The sequence below is a fragment of the Terrapene carolina genome, unplaced genomic scaffold (genome assembly GCF_002925995.2).
Source record: "Terrapene carolina triunguis isolate 2854851 unplaced genomic scaffold, T_m_triunguis-2.0 Scaffold374, whole genome shotgun sequence".
Taxonomy (NCBI): domain Eukaryota; kingdom Metazoa; phylum Chordata; order Testudines; family Emydidae; genus Terrapene; species Terrapene triunguis.
Window position 1 is genome coordinate 3,734,201 of NW_020664725.1, and position 27,001 is coordinate 3,761,201.

Consider the following 27,001-nt stretch of genomic DNA (forward strand, 5'->3'; position numbering starts at 1 on the left):
CCAACCTGATTACCTTCTATGATGAGATAACTGGCTCTGTGGGTATGGGGAAAGAGGTGGATGTGATATATCTTGACTCTAGCAAAGCTTTTGATACGATCTCCCACAGTATTCTTGCCAGCAAGTTAAAGAAGTATGGATTGAATGAATGGACTGTAAGGTGGATAGAAAGCTGGCTAGATTGTCGGGCTCAATAGGTAGTGATCAAGGGCTCGATGTCTAGTTGGCAGCCGATATCATGCGGAGTGCCCCAGGGGTCAGTCCTGGGGCCAGTTTTGTTCAACATCTTCATTAATGATCTGGATGATGGGATTAATTGCACCCTGAGCAAGTTTGCAGATGACACTAAGCTGGGGGGAGAAGTAGATATGCTGGAGGGTAGGGATAGGGTCCAGAGTGACCTACACAAATTGGAGGATTGGGACAAAAGAAATCTGATGAGGTCCAACAAGGACAAGTGCAGAGTCCTGCACTTAGGACGGAAGAATCTCATGCACCGCTACAGGCTGGGGACCGACTGGCTAAGCAGCAGTTCTGCAGAAAAGGACCTGGGGATTATAGTGGACAGGAAGCTGGATACGAGTCAGTGTGCTCTTGTTGCCAAGAAGGCCAATGGCATATTGGGCTGTATTAGTAGGAGCATTGCCAGAAGACTGAGGGAAGTGATTATTCCCCTCTATTCAGCACTGATGAAGCCACACCTGGAGTACTGCATCCAGTTTTGGTCCCCCCCACTACGGAAGGGATGTGGACAAATTGGAGAGAGTCCAGTGGAGGGCAACAAAAATGATTAGGGGGCTGGGGCACGACTTACAAGGAGAGGCTGAGGGAACTGGGGTTATTTAGTCTGCAGAAGAGATGAGTGATGGGGGATTTGATAGCAGCCTTCAACTACCTGAAGGGGGGTTCCAAACAGGATGGAGCTAGGCTGTTCTCAGTGGTGGCAGATGACAGAACAAGAAGCAATGGTCTCAAGTTCTGTGTGCAGTTCTGGTCTCCCATGTTTAAGAAGGATGAATTCAAACTGGAACAGGTACAGAGAAGGGCTACTAGGATGATCCGAGGAATGGAAAACCTGTCTTATGAAAGGAGACTCAAAGAGCTTGGCTTGTTTAGCCTAACCAAAAGAAGGCTGAGGGGAGATATGATTGCTCTCTATAAATACATCAGAGGAATAAATACCAGAGAAGGAGAGGAAATACTTAAGTTCAGTAACAATGTGGACACAAGAACAAATGGATATAAACTGGTCATCAGGAAGTTTAGACTTGAAATTAGACAAAGGTTTCTAACCACCAGAGGACTGAAGTTCTGGAACAGCCTTCCAAGGGGAGTAGTGAGGGCAAAAGACATATCTGGCTTCAAGACTAAGCTTGATAAGTTTATGGAGGGGATGGTATGATGGGATAGCCTAATTTTGGCAATTAATTGGTCTTTGACTATTAGCAGTAAATATGCCCAATGGCCTGTGATGGGATGTTAGATGGGGTGGGATCTGAGTTACTACAGAGAATTCTTTCCTGGGTGTCTGGCTGGTGAGTCTTGCCCACATGCTCAGGGTTTAGCTGATCACCATATTTGGGGTTGGGAAGTAATTTTCCTCCAGGGCAGATTGGCAGAGGCCCTGGGGGCTTTTCGCCTTCCTCTGCAGCGTGGGGCACAGGTCACTTGCTGGAAGATTCTCTGCACCTTGAAGTCTTTAAACCATGATTTGAGGACTTCAATGGCTCAGACATAGGTTTGATACAGGAGTGGGTGGGTGAAATTCTGTGGCCTGCGTTGTGCAGGAGGTCAGACTAGATGATCATAATGGTCCCTTCTGACCTTCAAGTCTATGATTCTAAGTTGCAGTGGGGGAGGCCTAGGTTGGATAATGGGAAACAGTATTTCACTAGGAGGGTGGTGAAGCACTGGAATGGGTTACCTAGGGCGGTGGTGGAATCTCCATCCTTAGAGGTTTTTAAGGCCTGGCTTGACAAAGCCCTGGCTGGGATGATTTAGTGGGTGTTGGTCCTGCTTTGAGCAGGGGATTGGATTAGATGACCTCCTGAGGTCTCTTCCAACCCTAATATTCTATAATTCCATGATGCAAGGAACCAAATTCCTCCTCGGAAAGCAGAAGGGAGTGGGGCTATGAATTCCCAGTTTTGGCCCATCACTAGTCATTAGTAGCATTTTCAGATGGCGGTGCCACTGCTTTTGGCTTCAGCAAAGGTTTGCTGCCTTCAGCAAGGTGCTAACCTAACCTATTTTGGCCTCAGAGGAAAGACACAATCATCATAATAATTTTTAAAAAAGTAATGTGCACTACTTTTGCCTTACGCAATCCTATAAATTACTCGGCACCCGGCTGCCAGCTCAGACTAAGCTCGATATTGCCTGCAGTAATTATTTTGATCAAATGCACTTTATCTGCCTCATATTTGTGTTTCTAGGCTCCTCGGTAACTTATAAATGTCATTGCAGTGTTTATTTGTTATAATGAAACTTAATGGCATTTGAAACCAATGACTATGCTTGGGGGCTGCAGGTTTGAAGTGATCTCTTCATCTCAGGAGCAGGATGCCCAAAGATAACATTAAATTACCCGGTAGGAATGGAAGATGTATGCACAGAGATATTCCTGTCTCTGTATTATTCATTGGAGAGAGAACTAGCAATAAGTTCCAGAGCCTAAGGCTATGAGCTCAAAGCATTGTCACCCACTGGAAGCAAATATTTCCATCCAAGGGGAACTAGTTGTCAAGCCATAAACCCAAATTCCACCCCATCTGTTTTATTAAGCCTTCTGAGGAATTCTAGGCATGCCGGGACCAGCTGAGAGGGACAGAACGAGGCAATGAAACTAGGTCTTGATGCTACCTGTGTGGAGGAAAGAGTGGACTTTGTGCAGTTCAGAGAAAGGGGGCCAGTTGAACATGCTGAGCTTACTGTGAAGGGCATTGTTGTAATGTATATTACATTAGCACAAATGAGGACAAGGCCCCCATTGTGCTAGGGGCTGCATATACGCAAATAAGAGACCGTCCCTGCCCCAAAGCGTTTACAGTCTAAATAGACCTGGCAAAGGAGAGAGAGACTTATCCAAGGTTACATAGCATGTCAATAGTACAACCAGGAATTCAACCCAGGTCCCCTAAGTCCAAGTGCAGTGCATTATCCAGTGGGCCACACTGCCTCTCTGTGTACGTACCATACAAACATTATATAAAACAGCTGGACAGGAAAGTGATTTTGCAATCTGTGAATAATTTCACGATTCTAAATTTTTGCCCGCATCCTGAATCAGGATGAAAAAAATCTCAAACATTTTTCACTAAATGAAAATCCAGAAAAAAAAAATAGTTTCAGGCCAATTGAAACATTTTGTTTTGATAAATTAGAGATGTTTCTTTTTGATTTTGACCTTTATTTTCATTTTTGTAAATAAATTTCTAAATGAAAAGTCAAAACGTTTCATTCCAAAGATGTTGAAATGGGACATTTTGAAACTCTCTTTTCCCCAGTTTTTTTTTCTAATAAAAAAATTCATCAAAACTAACACTTCCCGCGGTCCATGTGACAAACTCAACACCATGCTTCTAACTGGCATACTCAGAACAGAGGCCAAAATCTGCACAGGCCCTAGAATCTAAATGACACCACTTACCCCTAGAGGAAATTCCCCCTGTATGGGTGTGAGCAATGCTGGCACCTCCTAGAGAGGCTTGGAAAAAAGATTTTTCCCCCCCTTGCTGAAAACATTGACAAAAAAAGCAAAACAAATAAAAAAATGCGTGTGAGAAAAATTTCCACTGAAAGTGTCAAGTAAAAACTGAAAACTTCTGGCCAAAAGCTGAAAAAGTCATTTCAGAAATGCCGCTGCAATGCCTTGTGGGCATTGGGTGTTCATATCCCCATTCTCTCTCTGGATCTGGTGCCAGAGCCAGCTTACATCTCCCAGTGTGCATCATGGCCTTCCCTCTAACTGAGTCAGCCCTATAATTCTTAAGGAGAAACTCATGGTTTTTGGGCCAATCTCAGGATTTTTGGGGGCTGACTCTTGATGTCTGGGGTTGGCAATGCTGTCTCTCTTCAAACAAATCACCGGGTAATTACATTTCTGAAAGCCACATCCTTCTCGATGGATTTAATAGGATGCCACTGCAGATGGTCTGCACTGGCCCTGTCTAACTGGGTCACTTAGCCTGACCCACTGCACCCTGCAGGGCTGTTCACTAACATCAGCTCCAGAGTCTCCTCACCTCTAGCACTGCTGTAGCACACAGGGCCGGAGGTATGAGCTCCATGGGGAGCTCATGCCAAGGCCTCAGTAGCTTTGGCTCTTCCAAACTCCCACCTCCCCCTGCCCCACTACACTCCACCTAAACTTCTCCTTCCTTCACTTCAGGCCATTGTTCCTTGCCCTCCCTTCTTCTGAGACCGTGAATAATTCCTTCCCTTCATTTCTACTGCTGCAGGTATTTATAGACTTGGAGCGTGTCTCCCCTTGAGCCTTCTCCAGACTGTATATGTTCACCTCCCTCAGCCTCTCCTTGTATGACTTACCCTCTAATCCTTGTGTCATTGCTGTTGCCATTGTTAGTATTCTCTCTGGCTTTGCTACATCTTCCCTACACTGTGGGGAGCCGCGCTGCACACACCCGCTCCAGGAGCGGCTGCACCAGCTCTCGTGTAGAGCGGCAAAATTACTGATGCCTTATTGCCTCAGAATCCGTTGAAGCGAAATGCTCATGGCAACAAAATGGGAATATCTTTCCCTGAACATCCCCTTTGCCACCAGAAACACTGTCACCTGGGACACTCAGAACCCCAACACAGCAGCTTTAACGCTTAGGAGCCCATTTGTCTTGACTACCTCAGGCTATTGAGCTGCCTCTCAACCTTCAGCCTATGTACATACGTACCTAGCTGCCATGGCCGTACTGTCTGGGCACCTCAGAGACCTGAGTGACATTATCCTCTTCATACCTTGAGTGTTAGGGAAGTGTCACTATCCCCATTTTACAGACGGGGAACAGAGGCACAGGTAGACTAAGGGCTCGATTTTTAAGAGATCAGGAAATCTGGCCCCAGTGACAGGCACGGACATCTCTCTGAAATCTAGACCTTCCTCTCACCATGTTTCTCTTGCCCAAAGTCAGACAGAACCTCTGTGGGAGAGTTCATAATCTTCTGTACCCCAATCTAACACCAACCACACAATCATCTCCTCTTAGAACCACATCCTTGCTCCTTCCGTACTCCCCAGTCCCCTCAGCTCTCTAGCCACACTGCTTAGCACCAGAATGTCTTTATCCCTCCCCGCCTTAGCGCAGAGCAGGCACAGAGCCTCACAATTTCCAGTCCTGCCTGCCCATCCTTCCCCCTGCCTCCATACCCAATTCACCCAGGCTGGCCTCGTGACGTGCCCTGGCTGTGAGGCAGATTGAGATCCCAAAGGGAGGAGAATTTGGTCAGGTCTAGACAGTGGGCCAAGGGAGATGGAGGGGGCTTGAGGCAGGGTGGGGTATGTTTTTCCTACATAGCCCTGTACTGCCCAGCCTTCCATGGCCACCAACCCTCCCCATCTGGTACAGCACTCCCCCACAGTGGACCACCTCTATTCCAAGCTATCAGATAGCATCAGGGGATCAGCTAGTTTCCTAGGGCTTAAATTGCTTCACCCAACTTCAGAAGGCAGGTGATATTTCCACAATCCCCAGCGACAACGTGCAGGGCATCTGCCAGTCACAGACTCTCCTGCATCACAACACAAACCACGGTCCCGACCCTGCCAGAATAGCATCTCCGGGGACATTGTACTGGCAGTGTACAAAGGTGGAAGGGGACTGCTAGAGCAGGTCAAAAAATGGAACCAAATGTTTGTCGATAATATATTCGCTGACCAATGGGGAAAGGAATTGGGGGCAGCTTATTTGATTCATTCTATTGGACTATCGGAACAAAAAGTGGAAACAGTTATTGGCAGATCAGTTATCTGATAACTGACAGGATTTGATTAGTCTTTCATTATTTGGGATTCTTATTTGATCAGCTCTAAGACATGTATCATACTGGGGCATTAGCTCAGTGCTGAATCTGATGGACAAGCATTTCATGTTAAAATACCAGTATCTGGGCTTTCCTCAGAGATCTTCCAGCCAACAACTGATAGGCTCTAGTCTCGCCTAACCAGCTGTGATACTGATTAATGACATGGAAAGGGGACCAGAGAGGGCCACCTTTGTGCCCTTGCCTGAAGAGCCAAATGGGGATCCAGCAACGTGCATGGCATTTTACAGACCTACAGCTTTTGAATCACCCTTGGCAAAATGGGGTTCTAGTTGCCGAGGGGATTAATGGAGCAGAAAGAGTTTTGTGGAAAGAGGGTAGAGGGAGAGGCAGCATAGGCTAGAGAGTAAATGTCATGGGCTGGGCTTCTCCTCAGCTGCCAGGCCCAGTCACTTTCTTCACAAAAACAAACAAACAGTCTTCACTCACTCTTTACCTTCAGGTTCTAGCTCTACCCTTCACAGGAGCCTCTGGCAGGCTCCCACTTCTGGTCAGTTCAGCTTCCTCTCTGGGACAGCAGCCCCAAGGCTGTCTCCCCAAGCTCTTACCCCCCTTGCTTGAGGGGAAACCACCACAGGAATTAGCACCACACCAATGTGGTTTTCCCTCCCCAGGCCCAGCCTGTCTCCATCAATTCCTCCTCCAGCTGCCCAGCAGCAGCCCTTTATAGGCCCAGGTGTAGCCCTGCCTCTTTAATTGGCTGGACTGGGCTCACCTGTATTGGTCCAGGAGCACTAAGTTTAGTCTAGCCACAGGGACCAGGTACCCTGTGACTGCAAGAAACTAAACTGGGAATTATGCTATCCCAGTTCTATTCCTGGCTCTGCTGGTGACCTGGGACAAATCGCTTTGCCTCTGGTTTGCATTCCCTATCTTGGGTGTTCAGATGGTAAATTCTTTGGTGGCAGGGGAGCTGTGTGTTTGGACAGTGTCCAGCAGTAGAATGGGGGTTGGGGAAACTAGGCACACCTGTAATACAATTAACAACAACAACAACGGTCTGCCCAACCCCTCCAGCAAAGCACTCCCAGCTCTACCATGACACCCCGTCCCTAACTAAAATGCCCTCTCTGCTTCCAAGTAGAATTTCAAACTCTGCTGTGGCTCTTTCAAAGTTCCTCTGCACGTCCTGGTCTGAACTGAAGGTGAGGAAGTCCAGGGACGTTTATTTCCAGTTCACCCTAAATATTTCATTTAGCATTTGCTTCTAAAAATATCAATTTCTTCCTTTTCTTTTTTTTTTAAGCTAGAGGCTCATGCGCCACGCAGCTCATCCTTTATAAATATTGATGAGAATTATTAGTCATGGAATATTTCATTTCCCTCCTCCTCCCCCAATCTATATAAAACCCAGGTCTTTGCAAAGGGAAAAAGTCATCAAAAGTTATGAATCTTGATATGCTTCAGGATTAGATCCATTAATATATTTATAGAATTATTATATACCTACATGATCAAATACTGTACATAGACGCACCCCTACATATAGGGCATTAGAGGCAGGATTGCTACACTATAGTTAAATGCTACTCTCTGGGGGTTAAATTCACCTGTATGCACAGGACTTAACTACTGCACAAGCCATGTGTTGATCTTCTGAATAGGGGTGAAGTTCACTCCGTCTATCCCCATACGTACCCGTTCCCTATCATGTATATTTCTTACACGTCTGCCCCCTTGCCAACTAAATGCTCATGTGGCCTTCTCTAACTTAATCTCGGGGCACCTCCAGATATATGGATTTTATCCTTATCATTAGAGCTGGGCAAAGATTTTGGACAAACGTTTTATTTGATGAAAAATGTAGTTTCGGTCAATCCAAAGCTCTTCTTGAATTTGACATGAATAGTTTTGGCCAGAAGAGGAGGAGGAAGAGGTGCGGCTGTTGCCAATGCTGCTGTTCCTCCAGCTCTGGCTGACCCCTAGTCTATTAGTGTATATGTGTGAATTCTGCAGTGAGTTTCTGGCCACAACCACAAGGTAGATTTGCTTAAGTTGGCCCATGAAAGGGGGTGTCTCTGAGCGCAGCTCTCAAGCTGGTATTGCTCCAGTGACTTCAATCCCATCTGCTCTGTATATCTCTACGTGCATGTGTGAGAGAACATACATACACCCATTGACTTCATTGACATCGATTTACACCAGAGGAGGATATGGGCCATAGCGAATATAGACAAGATGCAGGCAGACATAAGCTAGAAGTTCTTTTGCTATGGTGGGAAGGTTTGCAGGTGCTGTAGTACCCTGAGGAAATCTCCATTGCAATGAAATTGCTGGTCCCCACTGGGGCCTGCAAAACTCTGGAGAAATTGGCGTGTCCTTTCCCAATGTCTCACAGGGTACATGCACCCACTCACACATGCATATATAAGCTTTATGAGCCAGAGTCTGGAGTTCCCTTCTTGGGAGCAATGTCTTCAAGGTAAATTAAGAAACTGAAGTGGGAGCTTGAGCACAGTAATGTCCTATCACTGATGCTCGGAGGACTTGCTAGAGGATTTATGGCATCATTTGAAGCTGGCTTAATGGTATAAACAGACCGGCATGTCCAGGTTCTGGTCTAGCGGAGACTGTGTCAATGAAGTGACCTGCATTGCTTATGATATATGAGCCACTGGCAAATGTTTTGTCCTGGTACCCATTAAAAAAACAGGAGGGAAAGTAGAATCCCCCCCACTTGTCAAAAGGATGCTAAGGTCCAACGCAACAACTCTCTTCAGGGAGAGGAGAAATCCATAAACATGTGCTCTTGGGGATAATTCTGAAGGTAGGTTGGGAGCAGGGTATTGGTGATAAACCTATAGTGCCAAGAGTAGCTATTCTGACAAAGGCTCACACTTTTCTTTTCCCTTTCCCATACATTTTTTTAACTAGGAAATTAAATTCCCAAAGCTCCAAGAATACAATATTGAGGACAGTTAAACACTTAAAAGTCAGGAAATGTCAATGTTAAGGTGGAACACATAACCTTAACTCTGCCTCCTTTTTGTATGCATTATGATACAAATAAAGTTTTCAAAATAACCTGTGTGACTCAGGACCCTAACTCCCATTTTCAGAAGTGACTAGGGGCCAGATTTTAAAAGGTATTTAGGTACCTCAGATGCAGATAGGCGGGAAGGAAGTCCCGTTCTTAAACACTTTGAAAAATCTCACTTTAAAAATCTGGCCCTAAGTGATTTAGAAGCCTAAGTCCCATTAAGGTAAATAGTATGTAGTTTCCTAAGTCCCTTTTAAAATTTTTACCTGCACCCTTTAACTACATGATCACAGGTTATCTTGTGGATCTAAGATTATGGGGAAATGATTAAATTCTATTACATTATTTAAGAGGTAGTTCACTATCTTTTTCTGTATTTTTGGAGGAACCTAAACTCAAATCAATGTATACAATTCATAAATATTGTAACAATTCTGTAGCCTCCCTACGACTTCACAGGGGTCACTATACTGCACACCATGTCCACTCTTCTGGAGCATCAGGGATAAAATTCAGTTTCTTCTGCTCCAAAAAGCACAGGTCCTTACTGCTTTTACCTACCTTGCTAATAACATTATAGGCGCAATGAAACAAAATGGAGCAGTTCCAATTCTATCCAGTAGATGGCAGTGGTGCACACATGCATTCTCTCCCACATCAGCACATATTTTGCAAGTGCACATGGGTAAGTTGCAAGGCCGGCACTTCCATTTAGGCGACCTAGGCAGTCGCCTAGGGCACCAGGATTTGGGGGGGCGGCATTTTGACGCCCTCGGCGGCAATTCGGCGGCGGGGGGTCCTTCCGCGCTCCGGGTTTTCGGCGGCAATTCTGCGGCAGGTCCTTCACTCGCTCCGGGACCCGCCACCGAAGTGCCCCGAAGACCGGGAGCGCGGAAGGACCCCCCCGCCACAGAATTGACGACGACGACCGGGAGCGCGGAAGGACCCCCGCCTAGGGCGCCAAAAACCCTGGCGCCGCTCCTGGTAAGTTGTGTGTGTAATTGGTTTAAGCTCAGCTCCGAAGCAGCATCTGTTTTTCCAGTGAGGTGCCTGCTTTTTACCCAGCTTTCCAGCTGGCCTGACAGAGGCAAAATGTCTGCCTGACACTTGACAAAACACAGGCTTGTTTGTTTGTTCTCAGGTTTAACTTCCATCACTGCCTCGTTTGCCTAACATGCAAGGGATGCATCAGAGATGTTTCAGTGAGGCCCCCACTGATGAGGATGCATCTTAAGCAACTTCTCTGGCGCTTACTGCTTCTTCTCCTCTTGCAAATGCCTTTGTTGGATAAAGAACAAAAGGCTCAGCACAGTTTATACAGGAGATGCCTTTCCTAATCACTTGCAATTGTGTCTTCTCCGCAAGATGAAAGCGACAATGCTTGGGGTAAAGTGAGCTCTCCCATCATGCAGCTGCCAAGCTGCAGAGAAGGCAGACCTGTTTTGGCTGATGCTAGTGGCGAGGTTTATAGACAAAGGTCGCACTGTGCCCTGCTGCTGGCTTTGGAGGTCAGCTAATGAAGGGATCGTGAACAATATGGCTCCAAGCAGATTGCATGCTAGGGTTACCATTGCTTTTGCAGGGAATCCCATCCCCCCGTCAGCAGACGGAGCACCATGGATCCTGCTCCTTCACAAACGGATGAAGAATGTTCTGAGTGACTAACCTGCTTAGGTATGAGACCAAACCAGCTCCTGTGGGGCCCCTTCTTTGTCAGGCACAGTAAGTTCCATTAGCTCTAAAAGCAGGTCAAGCACAGTGGATCCTGGTAGCTCTTAATGCAGAGGATGCACGGAAGCTCTGGTTCCTTCAACAGGCAGGTTACTAGTGATGAATGGCAACTCTTCCCTGTGGCGCCCAATGGCTGAACTGAACTGAGGTTCCTGCAGCTGTGGGGCACGCGCCTAGGGGCCAGCAGCCCGACCCTTAGAGCTGGGGAGATTCGCATTGCAGAGGCTGTGGGTTTGATTGTCCGGGGGTTGTCCCTCCATGAGGTTTGGGCTGGGACTCTCACCCAGACTGCCTCTCTTCAGGATGGAATTCTGCTCAGAAGGCTCCAGTTCAGGCCAATGCTCCCTATGAAGCCATGTAATTCCTTGAGGTGGGTAGCTGCCTTCCAGGGCTGGTGCTGGTGGCCTGTATAAATTGTGGCACATTGGGTGGAGGGGGAGGGTCCCAGAGCAGTTATCAGAGCAGGATGTTTCCCTGTGAGAGGCTCATCTGCTGAACACTGAAGGGTTTGTGTCCCCCCACATATCCCGGGCTGTGGTGAGCTAGTGTAGGCCCCTTCCCCTGGGGTGGATCCAGTTGCTTTGTGGCCTAATCAGAGGAACGTGTGGGTTGGTGTGTAGCAACAGCCAGCTCCTTCTGGATGAACCAGCTAATCTCTCCAATAGTGCGAGTTCCTTGCCTGACTCCTCAGAATCCCAGTGTCATGGGGCAGCCAGACAGAACGTGGCTGAGACCTGAGACCAGACACAGACTGGCCAAGCCACAGAAGGGACCTTCTAGCCCTCACAAAGGAACACTGTGATTGTACCATGCTGAGAATTCCCCAACATCATCCACCTCCCCCAACCACTCACTTCCCCATGGGGCAACTTATGCCTTAACTTACAGAACACAACTTGATTGTCCTTCTGGCTGCAGAGCTCCCTGCCGAGAGTCGAGGGTACATGGCGGAATAAAGGGAAGCAGAATGGGATGGAATCAAAGACTGGGAAACACTTATTGTAATTATTGCATAGTGCAAGTCCGAGCTGTAACAATCAATCCAGCCAGCCACTGATGGGTTGAGCCACAGCCTGGGTCAGAGTGCCCTCAGAACCCAAATGTAGATCCAAGTTTTCCAGGTTGCTTTTTTTACAATGGGCCAAACCAAATCCCTTTGGAGCCAACCCCCTTTGGACTTTGGTTTGTTGGATTCCGGATCAGAATCTTGTCACTTGATCTCACCTCGCCTTCCTGTCCTTGACAGTGGAGTGTCCCAGCTTCAACAGGCACAAACATCCCTCTCCCTGCACAGAGTGGAGCTGCAAAGCTATCTGCAACCTTCATTCCTGCAAGAGCTGCAGATTCTGTTTGAGAAGCTATTAAGCACCAGTCCAATAGAGCAACCGTTCATTGACAAGCCACTTGGCCCTTTAAATGATCTCTGAATAGCGTTTTCCTTTTATTGCTTTGTGCAGTTGAGCAACCTTGACTTCAGGTTACTTTGGCTTATGGTAAACTCTGGATCTATAAAGCTCCCATTCACTTCCGTCTCTCTTTTGGTCTCTCTTGTGCATTTGCTTCCTTTACAAGTTTTTAATTAAAAAAAAAAGTACATAGAGAAAAAGATACCAAATTAACAGGGAAACAAATGAAAACGAGTAAGCTGTATCTCTCTTTGATGACAGCCACCATATTAGCTACCCTTAAGCAGGACAGCTAATCTGCTCAGCAGCACAAGTGGGCTTTTATATTTATTCTAAATTAGAAACAAAATGATGGAAGCCTCAAATGGAAGCATCAACTAATTGCACTAATATCTCACTAATTCCAGCATCAGGGAGGGGGAATAATGACTTTTTACTATTTTACCAATTGTTCAATTTAGACCAAGGTGCATTATGAGCTTTCTTTCCGTTCTGTGATCTATGGTGCAGGCTGAGATTCCAATTCAATTATTAATACGCAGGAGTTATAATTATTCTGACGACTGGTATGAGATAATTATAAACCATAAAACCAGCTTTCATCTGCGTGCACAATTCGGTTTTTTTCCTTCTTTTTCTTTCCGCTGTGGATCTGAATCTTATCTGTAAACTGGAGACACGCAGGAGTTCAGAATGATGCATTTAAAAAAAATAGCAAATCTAGACACATTGTGTGGATTTGGTGCTCATGAAAGTGTGGAGCTGATAACACCAGCCAGAAACAGGAGCAGCGGGGGCAGCTGCACATTTCTGCCAGGCAATCTCCATTCTCATCTGTAACAGCTCTGCTATTCCCAGGCGCTTGCACATCCGTGTCTATGCATGTCCATCCTGAACTGAAGCAGCCTTGTTATTCCTATCCTGAGCAGCTTGGCCAATGTTCCTTTCATTCTGAGCAGTACTATCCCCTGCTATTCCAGTCCTGGCGTCTGTCAGTGCACCTCAGTCCTGACCTATAATCCTCATTGCTAGTCTAAATCCTGGGCACTCACTCAGCTCTGCCCAATGTACCTCATTCCTGATCTGCCATCCCCTCTGCTATTAAAATTCTGGACCAGCATGCAATGGTGCGAATGCACCTCAGTCCCGATCTGCAGCCCCTTTGCTATTCCCGTCCCAGCCCCTCCCTCAGTTCTGCCAGTGGATCTCAATCCTGCCCTGTAGTCACATCTGCTATTTGAGCCCTGCACTCACCCTGACTAGAGAAAGCCAAAATTAGAATCATAGAATCGTAGGACTGGAAGGGATCTCAAGAGGTCTTCTAGTCCAGTCCCTTGCACTCATGGCAGGACTAAGTATTATCATAAATTCTATGATGCTTTCCCATGGTAGGTAGATATTTAATTAAGACGAAAATGTGAGACCACAAAATGAATTTGTATGTGGGGTCCCGATTTCTAGCTATTTTCTTGGGTTAGCAGGGGTGGAAATTTACCTCATGTATAGCATCACATTGCACCTTCCCAGAAACCCAAATGTCTAAGGATTTCTCTCTCTTTTTTTTCTTTCACAGGCCTTCTTTTGCCATGGTTGGGAGCTTCCAGTAAGAATGTTGGATATGAGAAAGTGTGGTCTTCTCACGGCACATCATCCAGGCACTGAAATGCCACGAAACGAGGTTCTCTCCAGAAAGGGCTCCAGGAGGCATTTAATTTGTTTATTTCCCTGGCACTCCCTCTCCTAGTGATCTGAACCCCTTAGACAAGCTCCCAGAAAACATCAGAGACAGATTGAAAAGACACACGTGCCAACAGCAGCTTGCTCCCCACCACTCTCTTCATTGTCCTCAGCGAACAGAGGGCAAGAGATGGTTTTTAAAGAAATGTCATTCACCTCTCAAAGCGTTACACTGGAACATCAGTGTGCATTCAGCTGGGGCGGGGAGAGGGATAAGAATGGGGACAAACAAACCAGTTCAGATAAAATAAGATCCTCCCCTCACACTGAAGCTTCACCCATAACTCTAGCTGAACCTGAAGTTGTCCCTCTTTCCATGTCGAAAATCACATACTCTGCATTCTGCTAACTGCTTTTCCCAATCGGTTTTTATTTTCATTCTGGTAGAAATGCCAATAGATGCCATTACAAACCTTCAATAGGTTTCTGCCAGTTTCTCTATTGGTTTCTCTTGGGGGACCAATCATCCCAGAAATCTGTACCCCAGTAAATCAGTTGCTCCATTCCTAAATGTAGTTGGCCAGCTGGAACCAACTGCAAATGCTAATCTGGGATTTCTAGCTCTGTACTTCATGGGGCCTGCTGAAAGAACTCCAGATCTCATGAGCCAGGTGGTATGGGTTGGGTATCTACCCCATCTTGGCAAACTGAGAGAGTTTTATTGACTTCAGATAATGAGCTAAACCTTTTGGGTGCTTAACACCCCATAATCTTTGGAGATTTTCCCATCACTAGTTACCCACTTGTAGATCTGACCAGTAGCCCCATGATATCTGAGTGGTCTTTAGTGATAATCCCTTCTGGTAGGCTATGACACCCTCAGTATGAGAGCTTGCTTTACATGTTTGCCAGCGGATAATATTTGATAGGCCTCATTCTCTCAGTAAAACAGGGTGCAGTGTACATTGCACTACTTGGGAACTACTGGTCAGCACATAATGGCTGCCTCTGGCTGCAATGCCACCGTTTAACTCAGTGCTCTGTATAGTGCATTCAGATACCTTACGTGTAGAAGATGCTATTTAAACCAAGTGCTACATGGCTATCGTGTAGGGGGAAGAAAGCTGCCGGAGACCTGTGCACCTAATGTAAATACCTCTGCTGTGGGATCACCAGTGATCTGCTAGTGGATATTCTAACTTGGGGTCGGCAACCTTTCAGAAGTGGTGTGCCGAGTCTTCATTTATTCACTCTGATTTAAGGTTTCGCGTGCCAGTCATACATTCTAACGTTTTTCAAAGGTCTCTTTCTATAAGTCTATAATATATAACTAAACTATTGTTGTATGTAAAGTAAATAAGGTTTTTAAAATGTTTAAGAAGCTTCATTTAAAATTAAATTAAAATGCAGAGCCCCCCGGACCGGTGGCCAGGACCCGGGCAATGTGAGTGCCACTGAAAATCAGCTCGCGTGCTGCCTTTGGCATGCGTGCCATAGGTTGCCTACCCCTGTTCTAACTAGAAGTCACTGATTCTTAGGGAACTGTACAGCAACATGGCAAAGCCTGGAGACCTGGATTCTAGTCTGGTTCTGCCCCTGACTTGCTGCGTGACCCTTGGCAAAACGGTTAGGTTTTGCCTTGACTAGAGATGGGGCTAGCAAGGCATGGAGGAGGAGTTCATGCTCCTCCGAGCAGCAGTATTTCATCCTACTATGTGCACCTTTGTTTCATGGAAATCAATCTGCACAGGCAGGAGAACATGCTGCACTGACCAGCTCTTCCTTGACTTACTAGCAGCCTCTCTCCCCGGCCATGTCTCCTTTTACCATCAGGCCTGTCAGCTGCCGAGGGGGTGTCGGCAGCTTCACAGCATGGGGAGGGTTCCACACAGATGCCGTTGCCCTCCGCAGGGCCCTGGCCTGCCTTTCTGCAGCTGCGTTCCCCTCCCCACTACGGAAGGGAGTGTACAAGCCTCCCTCTGCAGAAGGCGTGAGCAGAGCATGAGAAAGGAAAGCCGGGAGAGCGAGCATGGCATACGCATTCTCCTGCAAATGGGAAGCAGTCACGGGCACCATCTAGCAGCCGGCGTCTTGCCGGAACAGGTGGCGGAGGAGTAGGCTGACACTTCCTAGTGCTTAATAGCTCCCGCTAGTCACTTTATGAATGGCAGCCAAAAAATGCCATGATTGTTGCAGCGACGACCGCTAATGACTCAGTATAGATCTGGCAAGATGACAAAGGCAGGAGAAGAGAGAGTGGGAGCGGAAAACGCTCCTGAATTTCTGCTTTTGACCAGCGAGGAGTGAATGGAAGGAAAGTACAAGGAGGGGGCAGGTGGAAGCCAGTTGGGAATAATGCCAGGCTGATGTGGGGATAAGTTGCTGGCATAATCAAGGAGGGGGTCTCACATACCAGCCATTGGTTTGAAGGGAGCCCTCATTGCTGGAACTGGGGATTTACTGTAGACCTTTGGCTTTGGAGGAGGATTGGACTGAACAGAGGGAGAGGATTCAGTTTTTCTAATTTTAGGGCAGATCTGGAGCTTATTAACTAAGCCAAAATTTTGAAACTTGGGGGCCTAACATCAGCCATCTATGTCCATATCATGGCTCCTAAGTCAATACAAGCTGCAAGAGCACAGACCCTCTGAGCCGCAGGGCATTCAGTTGGATGCTATACAATGGCTTAGGTGCCTGGCTTTATGCGTTCAAGATTGGAAATGTTGCCCCTAGTCCCTGCTCGGGCAGAACCTCCACTGAAGCCAACGGGGAGTTCTGCTGGAGAAAGGATCTGGCCCTTAATGACTAAATGGCACATTCCTCTTGATTATGTATCTGTTTCTGAATGTTAACAAACAGTCTGCAGTGTTTGACTGAGTGGGTTATTAACAGAATGAAGACAGATGGTAGAGGATTAACTCTAACGCTTCTTTATTGCAAGGCCGTCACTACAGAGAGCTCAGCGCTCTCCCTCTGACTACAACCGTCACCAGCTTAATTCCCCACTACAACTCAGAGCCACGCGCCACCTAGTGATCCAGGCACAAAGAACATCCGATCATTAATCAGAGTGTGGGGACGATCAGAAAGTGACTGTGTAAGAATGGCACCTTCTCACGTTCCCCATGCGCCTTTGAGTTGTATCCAACTCAACCAGGCTTTTATTGACATAAGCTTTGCAGGGCTGACATAGCCGGAGGCAAGGCAGAGAGCTGGATTCTCTTCTGCCCTGTGCATCAGAGCCCTTGATTCTTCTTTGTGCATCATCACCAGGGTTAGGAGCACTGAAACTTGATTCTGTAATGCCAGACGTTGGGTTGCAGCTCCCAGCTTTTCCTGGGGGACACCAAGGCCTTGTCTAGACTTGAGCTTTTGTAACATGTGTTAACTGATTGCCAGTTAACACATGCTAACTAACACAATTGGAAATGCTAATGTAGACACTCCACAAATGTGTGTTCATGGACATTCTAGAGCAGGGGTCGGCAACGTTTGGCATGCGGCTCGTCAGGGTAAGCACCCTAGCGGGCCAGGCCAGTTTATTTACCTGCTGACGCGGCAGGTTCGGCCGATCGCGGCCCCCACTGGCCAAGGTTCGCTGTCCCAGGCCAATGGGGGCAGCGGGAAGCCGCGGCCAGCACATCCCTCAGCCCGCACCGCTTCCCGCCGCCCCCATTGGACTGGGACGGCGAACCGCAGCCAGTGGGGGCCGCGATCAACCGAACCTGCCGTGTCAGCAGGTAAATAAACTGGCCCGGCCCGCTAGGGTGCCGAACGTTGCCGACCCCTGCTCTAGAGTGTCAGATGGGAATAAACATCTCAGAAGCATCTACATTTGTATTTACAATCATGTTAATTAACATGTGTTAACTGACAATCAATTAACATGTGCTATAACACTATTAATACTCTAGTCTAGACAAGTCCATAGAATACTCATTCTAGAGCTGACGTAGGGGAAGAAAGAGTAAAACCCGATCTACCTGCAGATTTTGTACTGGTATAACTATATCAGTTAGAGTTGTAATTTTTTTACTGATTTAGTTATATTGGTACAACCCCTAGTGTAGACACAGTTATTCCAATATAAAAGTATCTATGCCAGTAGCACTTATACCCATCCTGCACAGGACGAGCTTCACAAGTATAAGCACTTTTATAACTGTGAGCACACTAGGGGGCATTGTACCCCTATGAGCATAGTTAAAGTGATACAACTGTTGTGTGTAGGCAAGGCTACATTTTTCTGACTACAGCTGCACTTTAAAAGCGTTATCGTTAGGAGCCAGCATGGTTCTAGTGATGGATGTAATTACCCATTTCCACAATGATGGAGACCCCATGATGCATAATTAGCAGATTGCTCCATTGTCTGTGACTGTTTTTAATTCCTTTGGACACCCCATAATTATTGATAGGGCTATTCATTAGCGTTCTAATGCAATAAAGAGGAAGATCTTTTATTTGGCAAAATTCAAAAGGGAAAGCATCTCTCTATGTATCCCTATGGTGTATTTGGTCCAAAGAGTCTGGCTCAAGCTATCAGAATTGGAGACCAGTGAAGTAAGTACCAGCTGCTCTAGTAAGGATGACCAGATCTCAGAAGTCCACTTTGGTTCAGATTAGAGATGGGCACCAGCTACAAAGTTTGGATCTGGAACTCATCAAAGTTTAGAGGTGTTTGGGTCTGGAATTTTCAGCCAGGACCATTTTCAGTACAAATAGATCAATGGTGGAGTATGTAGCTATGGAAAGTCTATGACTTTGTTTTTATTTTACTGCATCTTTAAATCTAAGGAGCCAATTGTCTGCAAACATTGGTAACTATTTGCTTGTGCAGAATGAGACAAACACACTGTGCTCTCTCTCTCCCCCTCACAAAGAGTTTATTTTTGTTCTTTCTCATTTCTCTTTTCTTAGTCTAACAGAAAACCACATTGAGGCTGAAATTAGCTAGCTGCTTAGGGAGAAACATAACTGGAATTCTCTGGAAGTTGGATGCTTATCCAGAGGAACGTTGATCCTGCAGGATCAGGTTCTCCCAGAAGATTCCCGAGTGCTCCCGATGTACCTCAAATACCTCTCAGAATGTTTCTATACTGCTGATTCTGGTTCCAGACACTAGGAGGAAAGGCCAAGTGGCATGAAAATATTGCAGAAATCAGGCAAATTAAGCTCCAGATTCTGCCACCCTTACTCCCATAGAGTATGCCCTTAGGGTGTGTCTTCACTAGGGAAAAAGGTGTTAGCTAACACACGGTAACTAACATGAGGTAAAATCCTAGTGAAGACAAGGCAATTTGTCATTTTCACACGAGTTAGCAGGTTGAGGATTTGGGTCAGTTCTTGTTCAACCCAACCTGTTCCATCCCTTCCCTAGCAGTAATCCTGCTATGGCCAAACTCTCCTTGCTGTGCACTTGACACGAATCTCCCGTTTGGTGCTGCTTTAGGAACCTTAATCCCTCTCTGTTGATTCTCTGACCTGGCATAAATCACAGAGGGCGCTTCACAAACAACTCAAGCGCAGAAGCTGCCAGAAATTGGGATGTTCGCTCTTTTGAGCGTAAATATTTTTTATTATTTAATTATTTCTACTCCTAATTATTCATCATTTTTGGATGGATTAACCACTGCTAGAACAGCACTTTGGAGATGGATGGAATATATAACAACAACACTTTACACGTCTCTCTCTAGGTTCTTGCAGTGTGCAAGCACCTTGCACACATTAAAGAAGCCATCCTCACTGGGAGGCAATATTAGCCCCAATTTAAGATGAGGAACTGAGGCACAGAGGATCAGATTTTCAAAGGTATTTAGATGCCTCCAGATGCGGTTGGCTGGGATTTTCTAAAGCACCAGAGAAGGTTTGGTGCCTAGCTCCCCTATGATTTCCACAGGAGTTAGGCATTTATATACCTTTGAAGCTCTGGACCTTAGGATCCTAAATTTCATTGACTTTTAATGAAACTTATAGCCTGTTGCTTTTGAAAATGGGACTTAGACATTTTTGAAAATTGCATCCTAAATGATTTGCTCAGGTTCATCTGAACCCAGCTCTCCTGAGTCAGAAGTCCTTATGCTACCCAGAAGAGCAGCCATCTTATGGACAGGACCCTTCCGGGAATGGGATGTATGAATAAAATAAAAATACTAAGCACACTTATTGTCTTTTCCACAAGGGAAGTACTTTTTACACACACTGATTAATCAGTCCAGCAGCTCTTTGCAAGGGAAAGTGTCCCCTTTTACAGATAGGAAACTGAGGAATAGAGAGGTAAAGTGACATGCCCAAGGTTATAGTGAGTAAGTGGCAGAGTTGGGACTAGAACTCCTATCACCCCTCTCACGCTTTTCTAGTCTCACTACTAGACTGGATTGCCACATCAGAAAACAAACCTTGAACCACTGAAATCAGTAGAAGCTTTGTCATTGTCAGCACTGGATCAGGCCCTAGACAAACTCAAAACACATGTAAGGCTCGGTAAGGGCTAAAGATCGTCACAGTTTGGGTTTCAGAAGACACAATGTAATGAATCCTGATGCCAAATCTCTGAGATCTGGCCAAAGCAAGCGTCCATGAGTAATTCCCCACATTTGGCTGTGCAACTAAAACTGGGCAAAACATTTTTCAATGAAGAATGCAGATTCGGCAACACCAAAACATTTCACGAATTCATGTTGGTTTGCCAAATTGTTTCCGTCGGGAAAAAACCCTTAAAAAATTCCAAAAAAAGTCAAAACATTTTGTTTCGACATATTTAAAATGAAATGTTTTAATTTTTCTGTTCCAAGTGACTTTCTTTAATTTTATTTTTAAAAGGAATGAAAAATGGTCAAAATTGAAATGAAATGTTTCATTCAACCTGAAAAAAATATTTTGTTTGACTTTTTGTTTTGCCACAAAAAAATAAAAAATCGTTTTCAGTTCCATCTGAAATGATTTCCCCCTCCTCCAGTTTTTTGGAATTGCCAGGGGACTGAAAAATCCATTATTCACAAGCTCCATGTGGAACGGCAGCAAACCATCTGGTGGCTGCTTCTGCAATCTCAGAACTCCACCAGCCCATGTGGCACCTGCATGTCCTCTCCATTGGGCGGAGAGCACAACCAGTGGAGCTGTGGAGTGAGAGACCTACTCCTCTACTGGTCCTTCCTCCGCCCTCCTGTACTGGGTCATGCAGGGGCTCTGGTTCTGCTGCTGCCAGGGATCTTTGCCGTCATTGAGGAGGGGACAAGGATTTTCCCTGTATTCATAGCAACACGCACGGTAGAAAGTATTTGTATCCCTCATCTAGAGACTTGTTTGGGGAAGGGTTGATAGAAGAAGGGGTTGTGGGAGAGAACACGTGTTGGGGAAAGGGGAATAAAGGGAGAGGAGGCGATAATAATGTGGGAGAGAGGCGAAGAGATAGGGAGAAGTAGAAGCTGTCAAAGACAGTTGGCAGAGGTGGGAGGTGCAAGAACTGAGGGGTTGTGGGGAGAGCCCGTGTGACATGTGGGGCAGTCACTTACCTTCAGTCATTCTCCGATACTTCTCCTTGTACATGAACCCCAGCACCAGGCAGCATCCTCTTCTCGGGAGACCCAGTTCTAAAAGTGAAAGAGCAACAACCATGTTAGTTGGCAGGCCAGCCAGGAGAGAGCCAAAGGTGCCCACGGTGGGCAGGACAGGGCAAAGGGGGTGTCGCCCGCCGACCCCACCGTCAATGCAATGCAAAGGGGTCATTGAGGCGGAGGTCTCCCGTGCAAGAAGGAAGCGGCCAGGGAAAGCAGATTGAATAGTTTCTCCAGAGAAGGGTCTGAGCGTCCCATCCCCGATGGGAAAGCCATTCCCTCCGTATCCCATCTCTCAGGTGTTTGCCTCTCTTGCTGCTTCTACGCTGGGTGCAATGTACCGCGCGTCTCTGCCCTTCCATAATGTGCAGCAGTAACGAGGACTCGGCCTCTTAATCCCTTTCACTCCGCAGACCGTGTGATAAAATGCAACGTGGGGCCTTGAAGGAGAGATAAACCTGACTTGAGGCTTCTTGCCCTTTCGAAACAAACAGCTGGCCCTCACAGCGGCACAATGCCAAGGCCCCAGGCAGCCTGTTGCTTTCATCCCTCAATTTCTTACAGGGGGTTACTGACTATCAGTAAAAAGCAGAGAAGCAGATCTGAGCATGGATTTTCCAGAAGTGCGTTGTGTGTGTGTGTGTGTGCGTTTCTCCCCACGTGTCTATCTCACCGCACCGCAAAAAGCCCTCGTTCTTCAAAGAAATTCTCCTGCGCCACGGTGGAGAAAATTAAGGTACCATGTCCCAGACGCGGCTTGCCTTTGGGGGCTCCCCCATTCTACAGAGCCATGCAGATCAAAGCCCCTTTGATGTTTACTTAGTGCCTCTGTGGTCCCTTCATACAGCTCCCGTTTGTCACCAGAAGAGCACTTCTGATATCACAAAGTGGTGTAGGTATAAGAAAGGGAAGACAGCAAAGTGCAATGGCTTAAGGTGCTGGGAGCTTTACAGCAGAGAGCACTATACATAGCAATCTACCTACAGTACTCACGGGACCCCCACTTCTGTAGTATTGGAGCACCTCACAATCTTTAATGCACTATGCTCACATAACCCCCCTGAGGTTGGGAAGTGATATTATCCCCCTTTTACAGGCAAGCCTTGCTCTTGCTGCGCAGCACTTACTTATGTGTATAAACCCATTGGACTTGTGCAACCTGGGTAGGGATCACAGAGTCGGCCCCTGAGGGGCACAGTGGGAATACCTTTCTCATTTACGTGTGGTACATAGTGATACGTAGCACTTATGCAGCACCATCCGTCCAAGTATCTAAAGGGCTCCCCAGGCACTAATTGATTGGCCTTCACAGTGCCCTGGGTTGACAGGTATGATGATAAGGGGGAAACCAAATCACAGATTTTCAGCGGTATCGAGGTGCCTAATTGCAAGTGATTCGATAGGGAGTTTGCCATCTAAATACGTTGACGATCTGGACCAGAGCACAATGAAACCAATAGAAAGTCTCCCATTGACTTCAGAGTGGTAGCCGTGTTAGTCTGTATCAGCAAAAAGAACGAGGAGTACTTGTGGCACCTTAGAGACTAACAAATTTATTTGAGCATAAGCTTTTGTGGGCTAAAACCCACTTCATCGGATGCATGCAGTGAAAAATACAGTAGGAGATATTCCATTGACTTCAGTGGACTTTGGATCAGGCCCAGAAGCAATTTGTCCAATGTCACATAGGACCTCATCCCGAGGCTGAGAATCTTCACTTCTTGCTACCATAGGCCCCACTTCAGGAAGGTACTTAACCAACTTTAAGCGTGTAAATAGTCCCATTGAAATCAATGCTTAGAGTTAGGCACATGCTTGGATGGTTTCCTGAATTGGGGTCTTTCCTGGCAGTTGAGAGCAGGATCGGCTCCACAGTAAATCAGCAGCACAGCGAGGCTTAGAAGCTGGCACTCCTGTCTCCCAATCCCAGCCCCAAACCACAACACCGAGGCCATGCTGGTCATTGCTATCTTTGTATTTAGCAAATATAAAAATTTGGGCTATTCCAATGTAAATAAAAAATAGATGGGGTGGTTATTAATGGAATAATAGATGCCTTCTGCTAACTTCTATTGGTTATCCCTAATGCCTGGTGACTTCAAATGGAGGATGGCCCCAGGAGCTGTTAACTCAATAGCTCTGCTCCATTCCAAATACAAGGTGCCAACTAGAATAGGTAGCACCTATCTGAAAACACACACTCTCTGTCCCCCAAAATAAGACAGAGCTATTTATCTGTTGGAATCATCTAAAAGATCTAACACTGTTTAAACATATAAAGCCCATAGAAGTAAGCAAGATGCATTTAAGCCTTTATTGATAGGAAAGGAAAATACTATTGATCCCTATCGAGCCTGCAATGAACACCATGCTATCAAAGTGTAATTAAAGTAACAGAATTAGGTTAATCACCCAAAGCAGTCAGTTCCACTGTGGAGTCAAACAAATCAGTGTTTTTCTGTTACTGAGTCTGAAGTGCAATTGCATATTTCTTTTCTGCAAATATTCCCCCTCCCCCACACACACACACATATTTGCTGCTGTTGACTATGTTTTCACTAGCACTAGGTGAACTTCAAAAGAGGTCAGAAAGGTGGATGCTTCCAACCTGTGAGGTTTAGGTCTGGACCAGAACTTGTCCAGAGTTTGGATCAGCTTGGTTCAGTTTGGGGCTCCATCTCCAGCTTGCCTCATAGTGGGGTTGTGATAATGAATGCTTATTAAGCTGTTTGAGATCCTAAGATGAAAGGAGCACAGCATTATCATAATTTATGCTGCAAATTTGTGAGACCTTGATAAAGTTTTTATAGCTAACAGTACCTTTACATACTTAAGAGCGCCTTTAAAGATAAAGTACTTTGAGGTGGCTCTGTGTGACCTCTAAGCTCTCAGCTGCCTAAAGATGGCTTGCCACTTCACGCCCTTCAGGGTATGTCTACACTGCACACTAAGGCCGGGCTCTGACTCGGGTTTGAGCCGAAGCCCCACTTCTGTCCACACTCAAATCTGTCTGACTCATGTCAGCAAGCATTCAGGACCTGGTACTCTGCTGGGGGTGGGTCAGAGCCAAGTCCCACTGTGACTCGGGTCCAAGCCCTGTCATTTTGCAGTGTGGAGGCAGGTCAAGCCCCAAATCTGAGTTAGAAGGTCTTTGTAGTGCAGTATGGGAGCATTAGCATGGCTGTGAGACCCAAGTCTGGCAACTGCAGTAGATGCTAAAGTTCGGGCTTGGAAGCACTGTGTCCACAAGCCAGTTTACAATGCAGCGTAGACACACTCCTAGTGGCTAAGGGCAACTGACGGCTAAGACAGTTAAGCACACATCCAACATTTGAAATCCTCTGGCATCAGGGCGCTGCAACAATCCCACTGGAAAAAGGTCGTAACCCACCTGTGTCCATATCCCATAACTTTGAAACTATCCAACGATCCACATTTTCTTCCCATGTGGCTTAATTTTTCTCCCCCCATGAGAACTGTAAAACAAGTCACGTCTGACGTTTCCCACCTCGGTCATTTGAGTTGCTTGAAATGAAATAGTTCATTTGGAATATATGGTGAGGCGTGTCGATTTTTTCCACATTTTGATTAACTCAAAAGCAACTACACTGATTCATCATAGACCTTCTTATAGAAATAGAGACAAAGAACAGAAAAGGTCAGATCAAGGGCTCGCCTGGAGGGGGTTGCTAGAGTGGAAATTAGAACGCGACCACAACTCTAACACTCACTCCTCACTTATGCAATAATAAAGATCATTTGAACGAGCACCAAAATGCAGCTGCCTCTGGGGTGGGGATGGCCATCTTTGTAATGGCCCCAACATTGCCACGCAGCAGCTTTAGGGATAGGAAACAAAGAATAAGTTACTAAATGAAAACCAGAAGGGGAGTTCAGGTGGGAAAAATATATGGTGTTTACTGAAGTTGGAATCTACAGGTAATAACGCAAGAGGTAGGAGATGACACATGTGATTTAGAAGAGGCGCTGTCGCTTTGCTGTGCCAAATTACAGAAGCCTCCTGCTTTTCCTCATCAGATTTTTTCTCACTTTCATTTGCAATTTAATTACCTGCTTTCAAGGCAATTACAATACCCATAAGTCATGCGGGGAGCAAGGTTTCTGATCAACCAGCATACTAAAGGCCAGAGCAAAGGAGTAGTAAAGGTTTATTAGCATGATCACACTATGTACTATTGTGTAGCTGTATCCCACCAGGAATGATAATAAATGTTTAATAGCCCAATAATACCTGTTTAATAATTTTTCCAGCTCATCCTGCCTAATTGCAAGTTTATTAAAGAACAATAAACTTTATAATCAGTGTAAAGGCATAATTGCAATTCCATTGCTTATTTAATATTGAGTTAATTATATTACAACTAAGTTATTTTTCCCATACATATTAAATATCAATTAGTTGTTTTAAACTATTGATTTGTATTTAATTAACTATGCTATTATATACCAATTAAGGTCTTATAAGAGAAGCTGAAACAGCTGGTCTCTTAAATTAAATTTTAAAATACACGGTATTAAAATAAATATCACGTTTTCATTTTCTCACGTTTTTGCTCTGCAGAGATGGTAATTTATTCTCTGTCAATGGTTCTGCATTACCGTGTTGTATGCATGAGTTTCATTCATGGGCTTCATCTTCCATTCATTGGGAGAGCGGGACAGCGATCTCTGTGGTAGAGAAGTCCTAGTGCCAGTACCTGTGACACTGTAAGATAATGGCTGGGTCCAATCACAAGATCAGAGTAGGCCTGCATACAATCTTGCTTTGTGATCTCAGATGCAAAGCAGGGTTAGACCCAGTCAGTACTTGGATGGGAGAATGCCAAAGGACATGAAGGTCTTAGAGGAAGTGGTGGTGATGAGTCACTGGATCATGTTCTTCCTTTCTTCTGGGGGCACAACTTTACTGAAAAGCCATTTTTTGACCGCGGTTGATGATTTTGTTTTTTTTCCAGGTAATCGATAAAGATGTTAAATAGACTGAGGCCAAGAAGACATCCCTGCAGGATGCCACTAGAAATACATCCACACAATGATAATTCCCTGTTTACAATTACATTGAGACTGTCAGTTAGCCAGCCTTTAATACATGTAATATGTGCCACATTGAATTTGTATCATTCTCGTTTTTTAATCAAAAAGGCATGTGGTGCCAAGTCAAACACCTTGCAGAAGTCTAAGTTTAGTACAGCAACACTATTACTTTTATTAACCAAACCTGTAATCTCATATATATATGAAGCTAGTTTGGCAGGATTTATTTTCCATAAAACCATGTTCATTGGCATTAATTATATTGCCCTCCTTTAATTCTTTATTAAACCTTATCATTTATTTCCTTATATCAGTATTAAATTGGCTGCATTTCAATTTCATTGAACTTTGCTTTTTGCTTGTATGGAGTTAAATAAATATCCCACTGCACTTTTTTGTGAAGAATTAGCCCAGCAGACCTGGCCGAATTCCAAAGTAGTTAATTACATTCTTCCTCCCCACGTCCTCCCTGTACTTTCTGTGAACCCATTACAGGATCCTTCATGTCCTGGCCTTTACACTCGGCAGTGTTGCCGTGT

General features: G+C 45.7%; 1 protein-coding gene across 1 annotated transcript in view; it reads right to left on the minus strand.

Moving 5' to 3' along the window:
• KIRREL3 (kirre like nephrin family adhesion molecule 3) overlaps positions 1–27,001 on the minus strand; it is a 702,914-nt gene that overhangs the window by 283,879 nt on the left and 392,034 nt on the right. Inside the window, exon 2 of the mRNA XM_026657944.1 lies at positions 21,366–21,443. Within this exon, the coding sequence (XP_026513729.1) occupies positions 21,366–21,443 (78 nt within the window). The remainder of the gene's footprint in view (positions 1–21,365; positions 21,444–27,001) is intronic.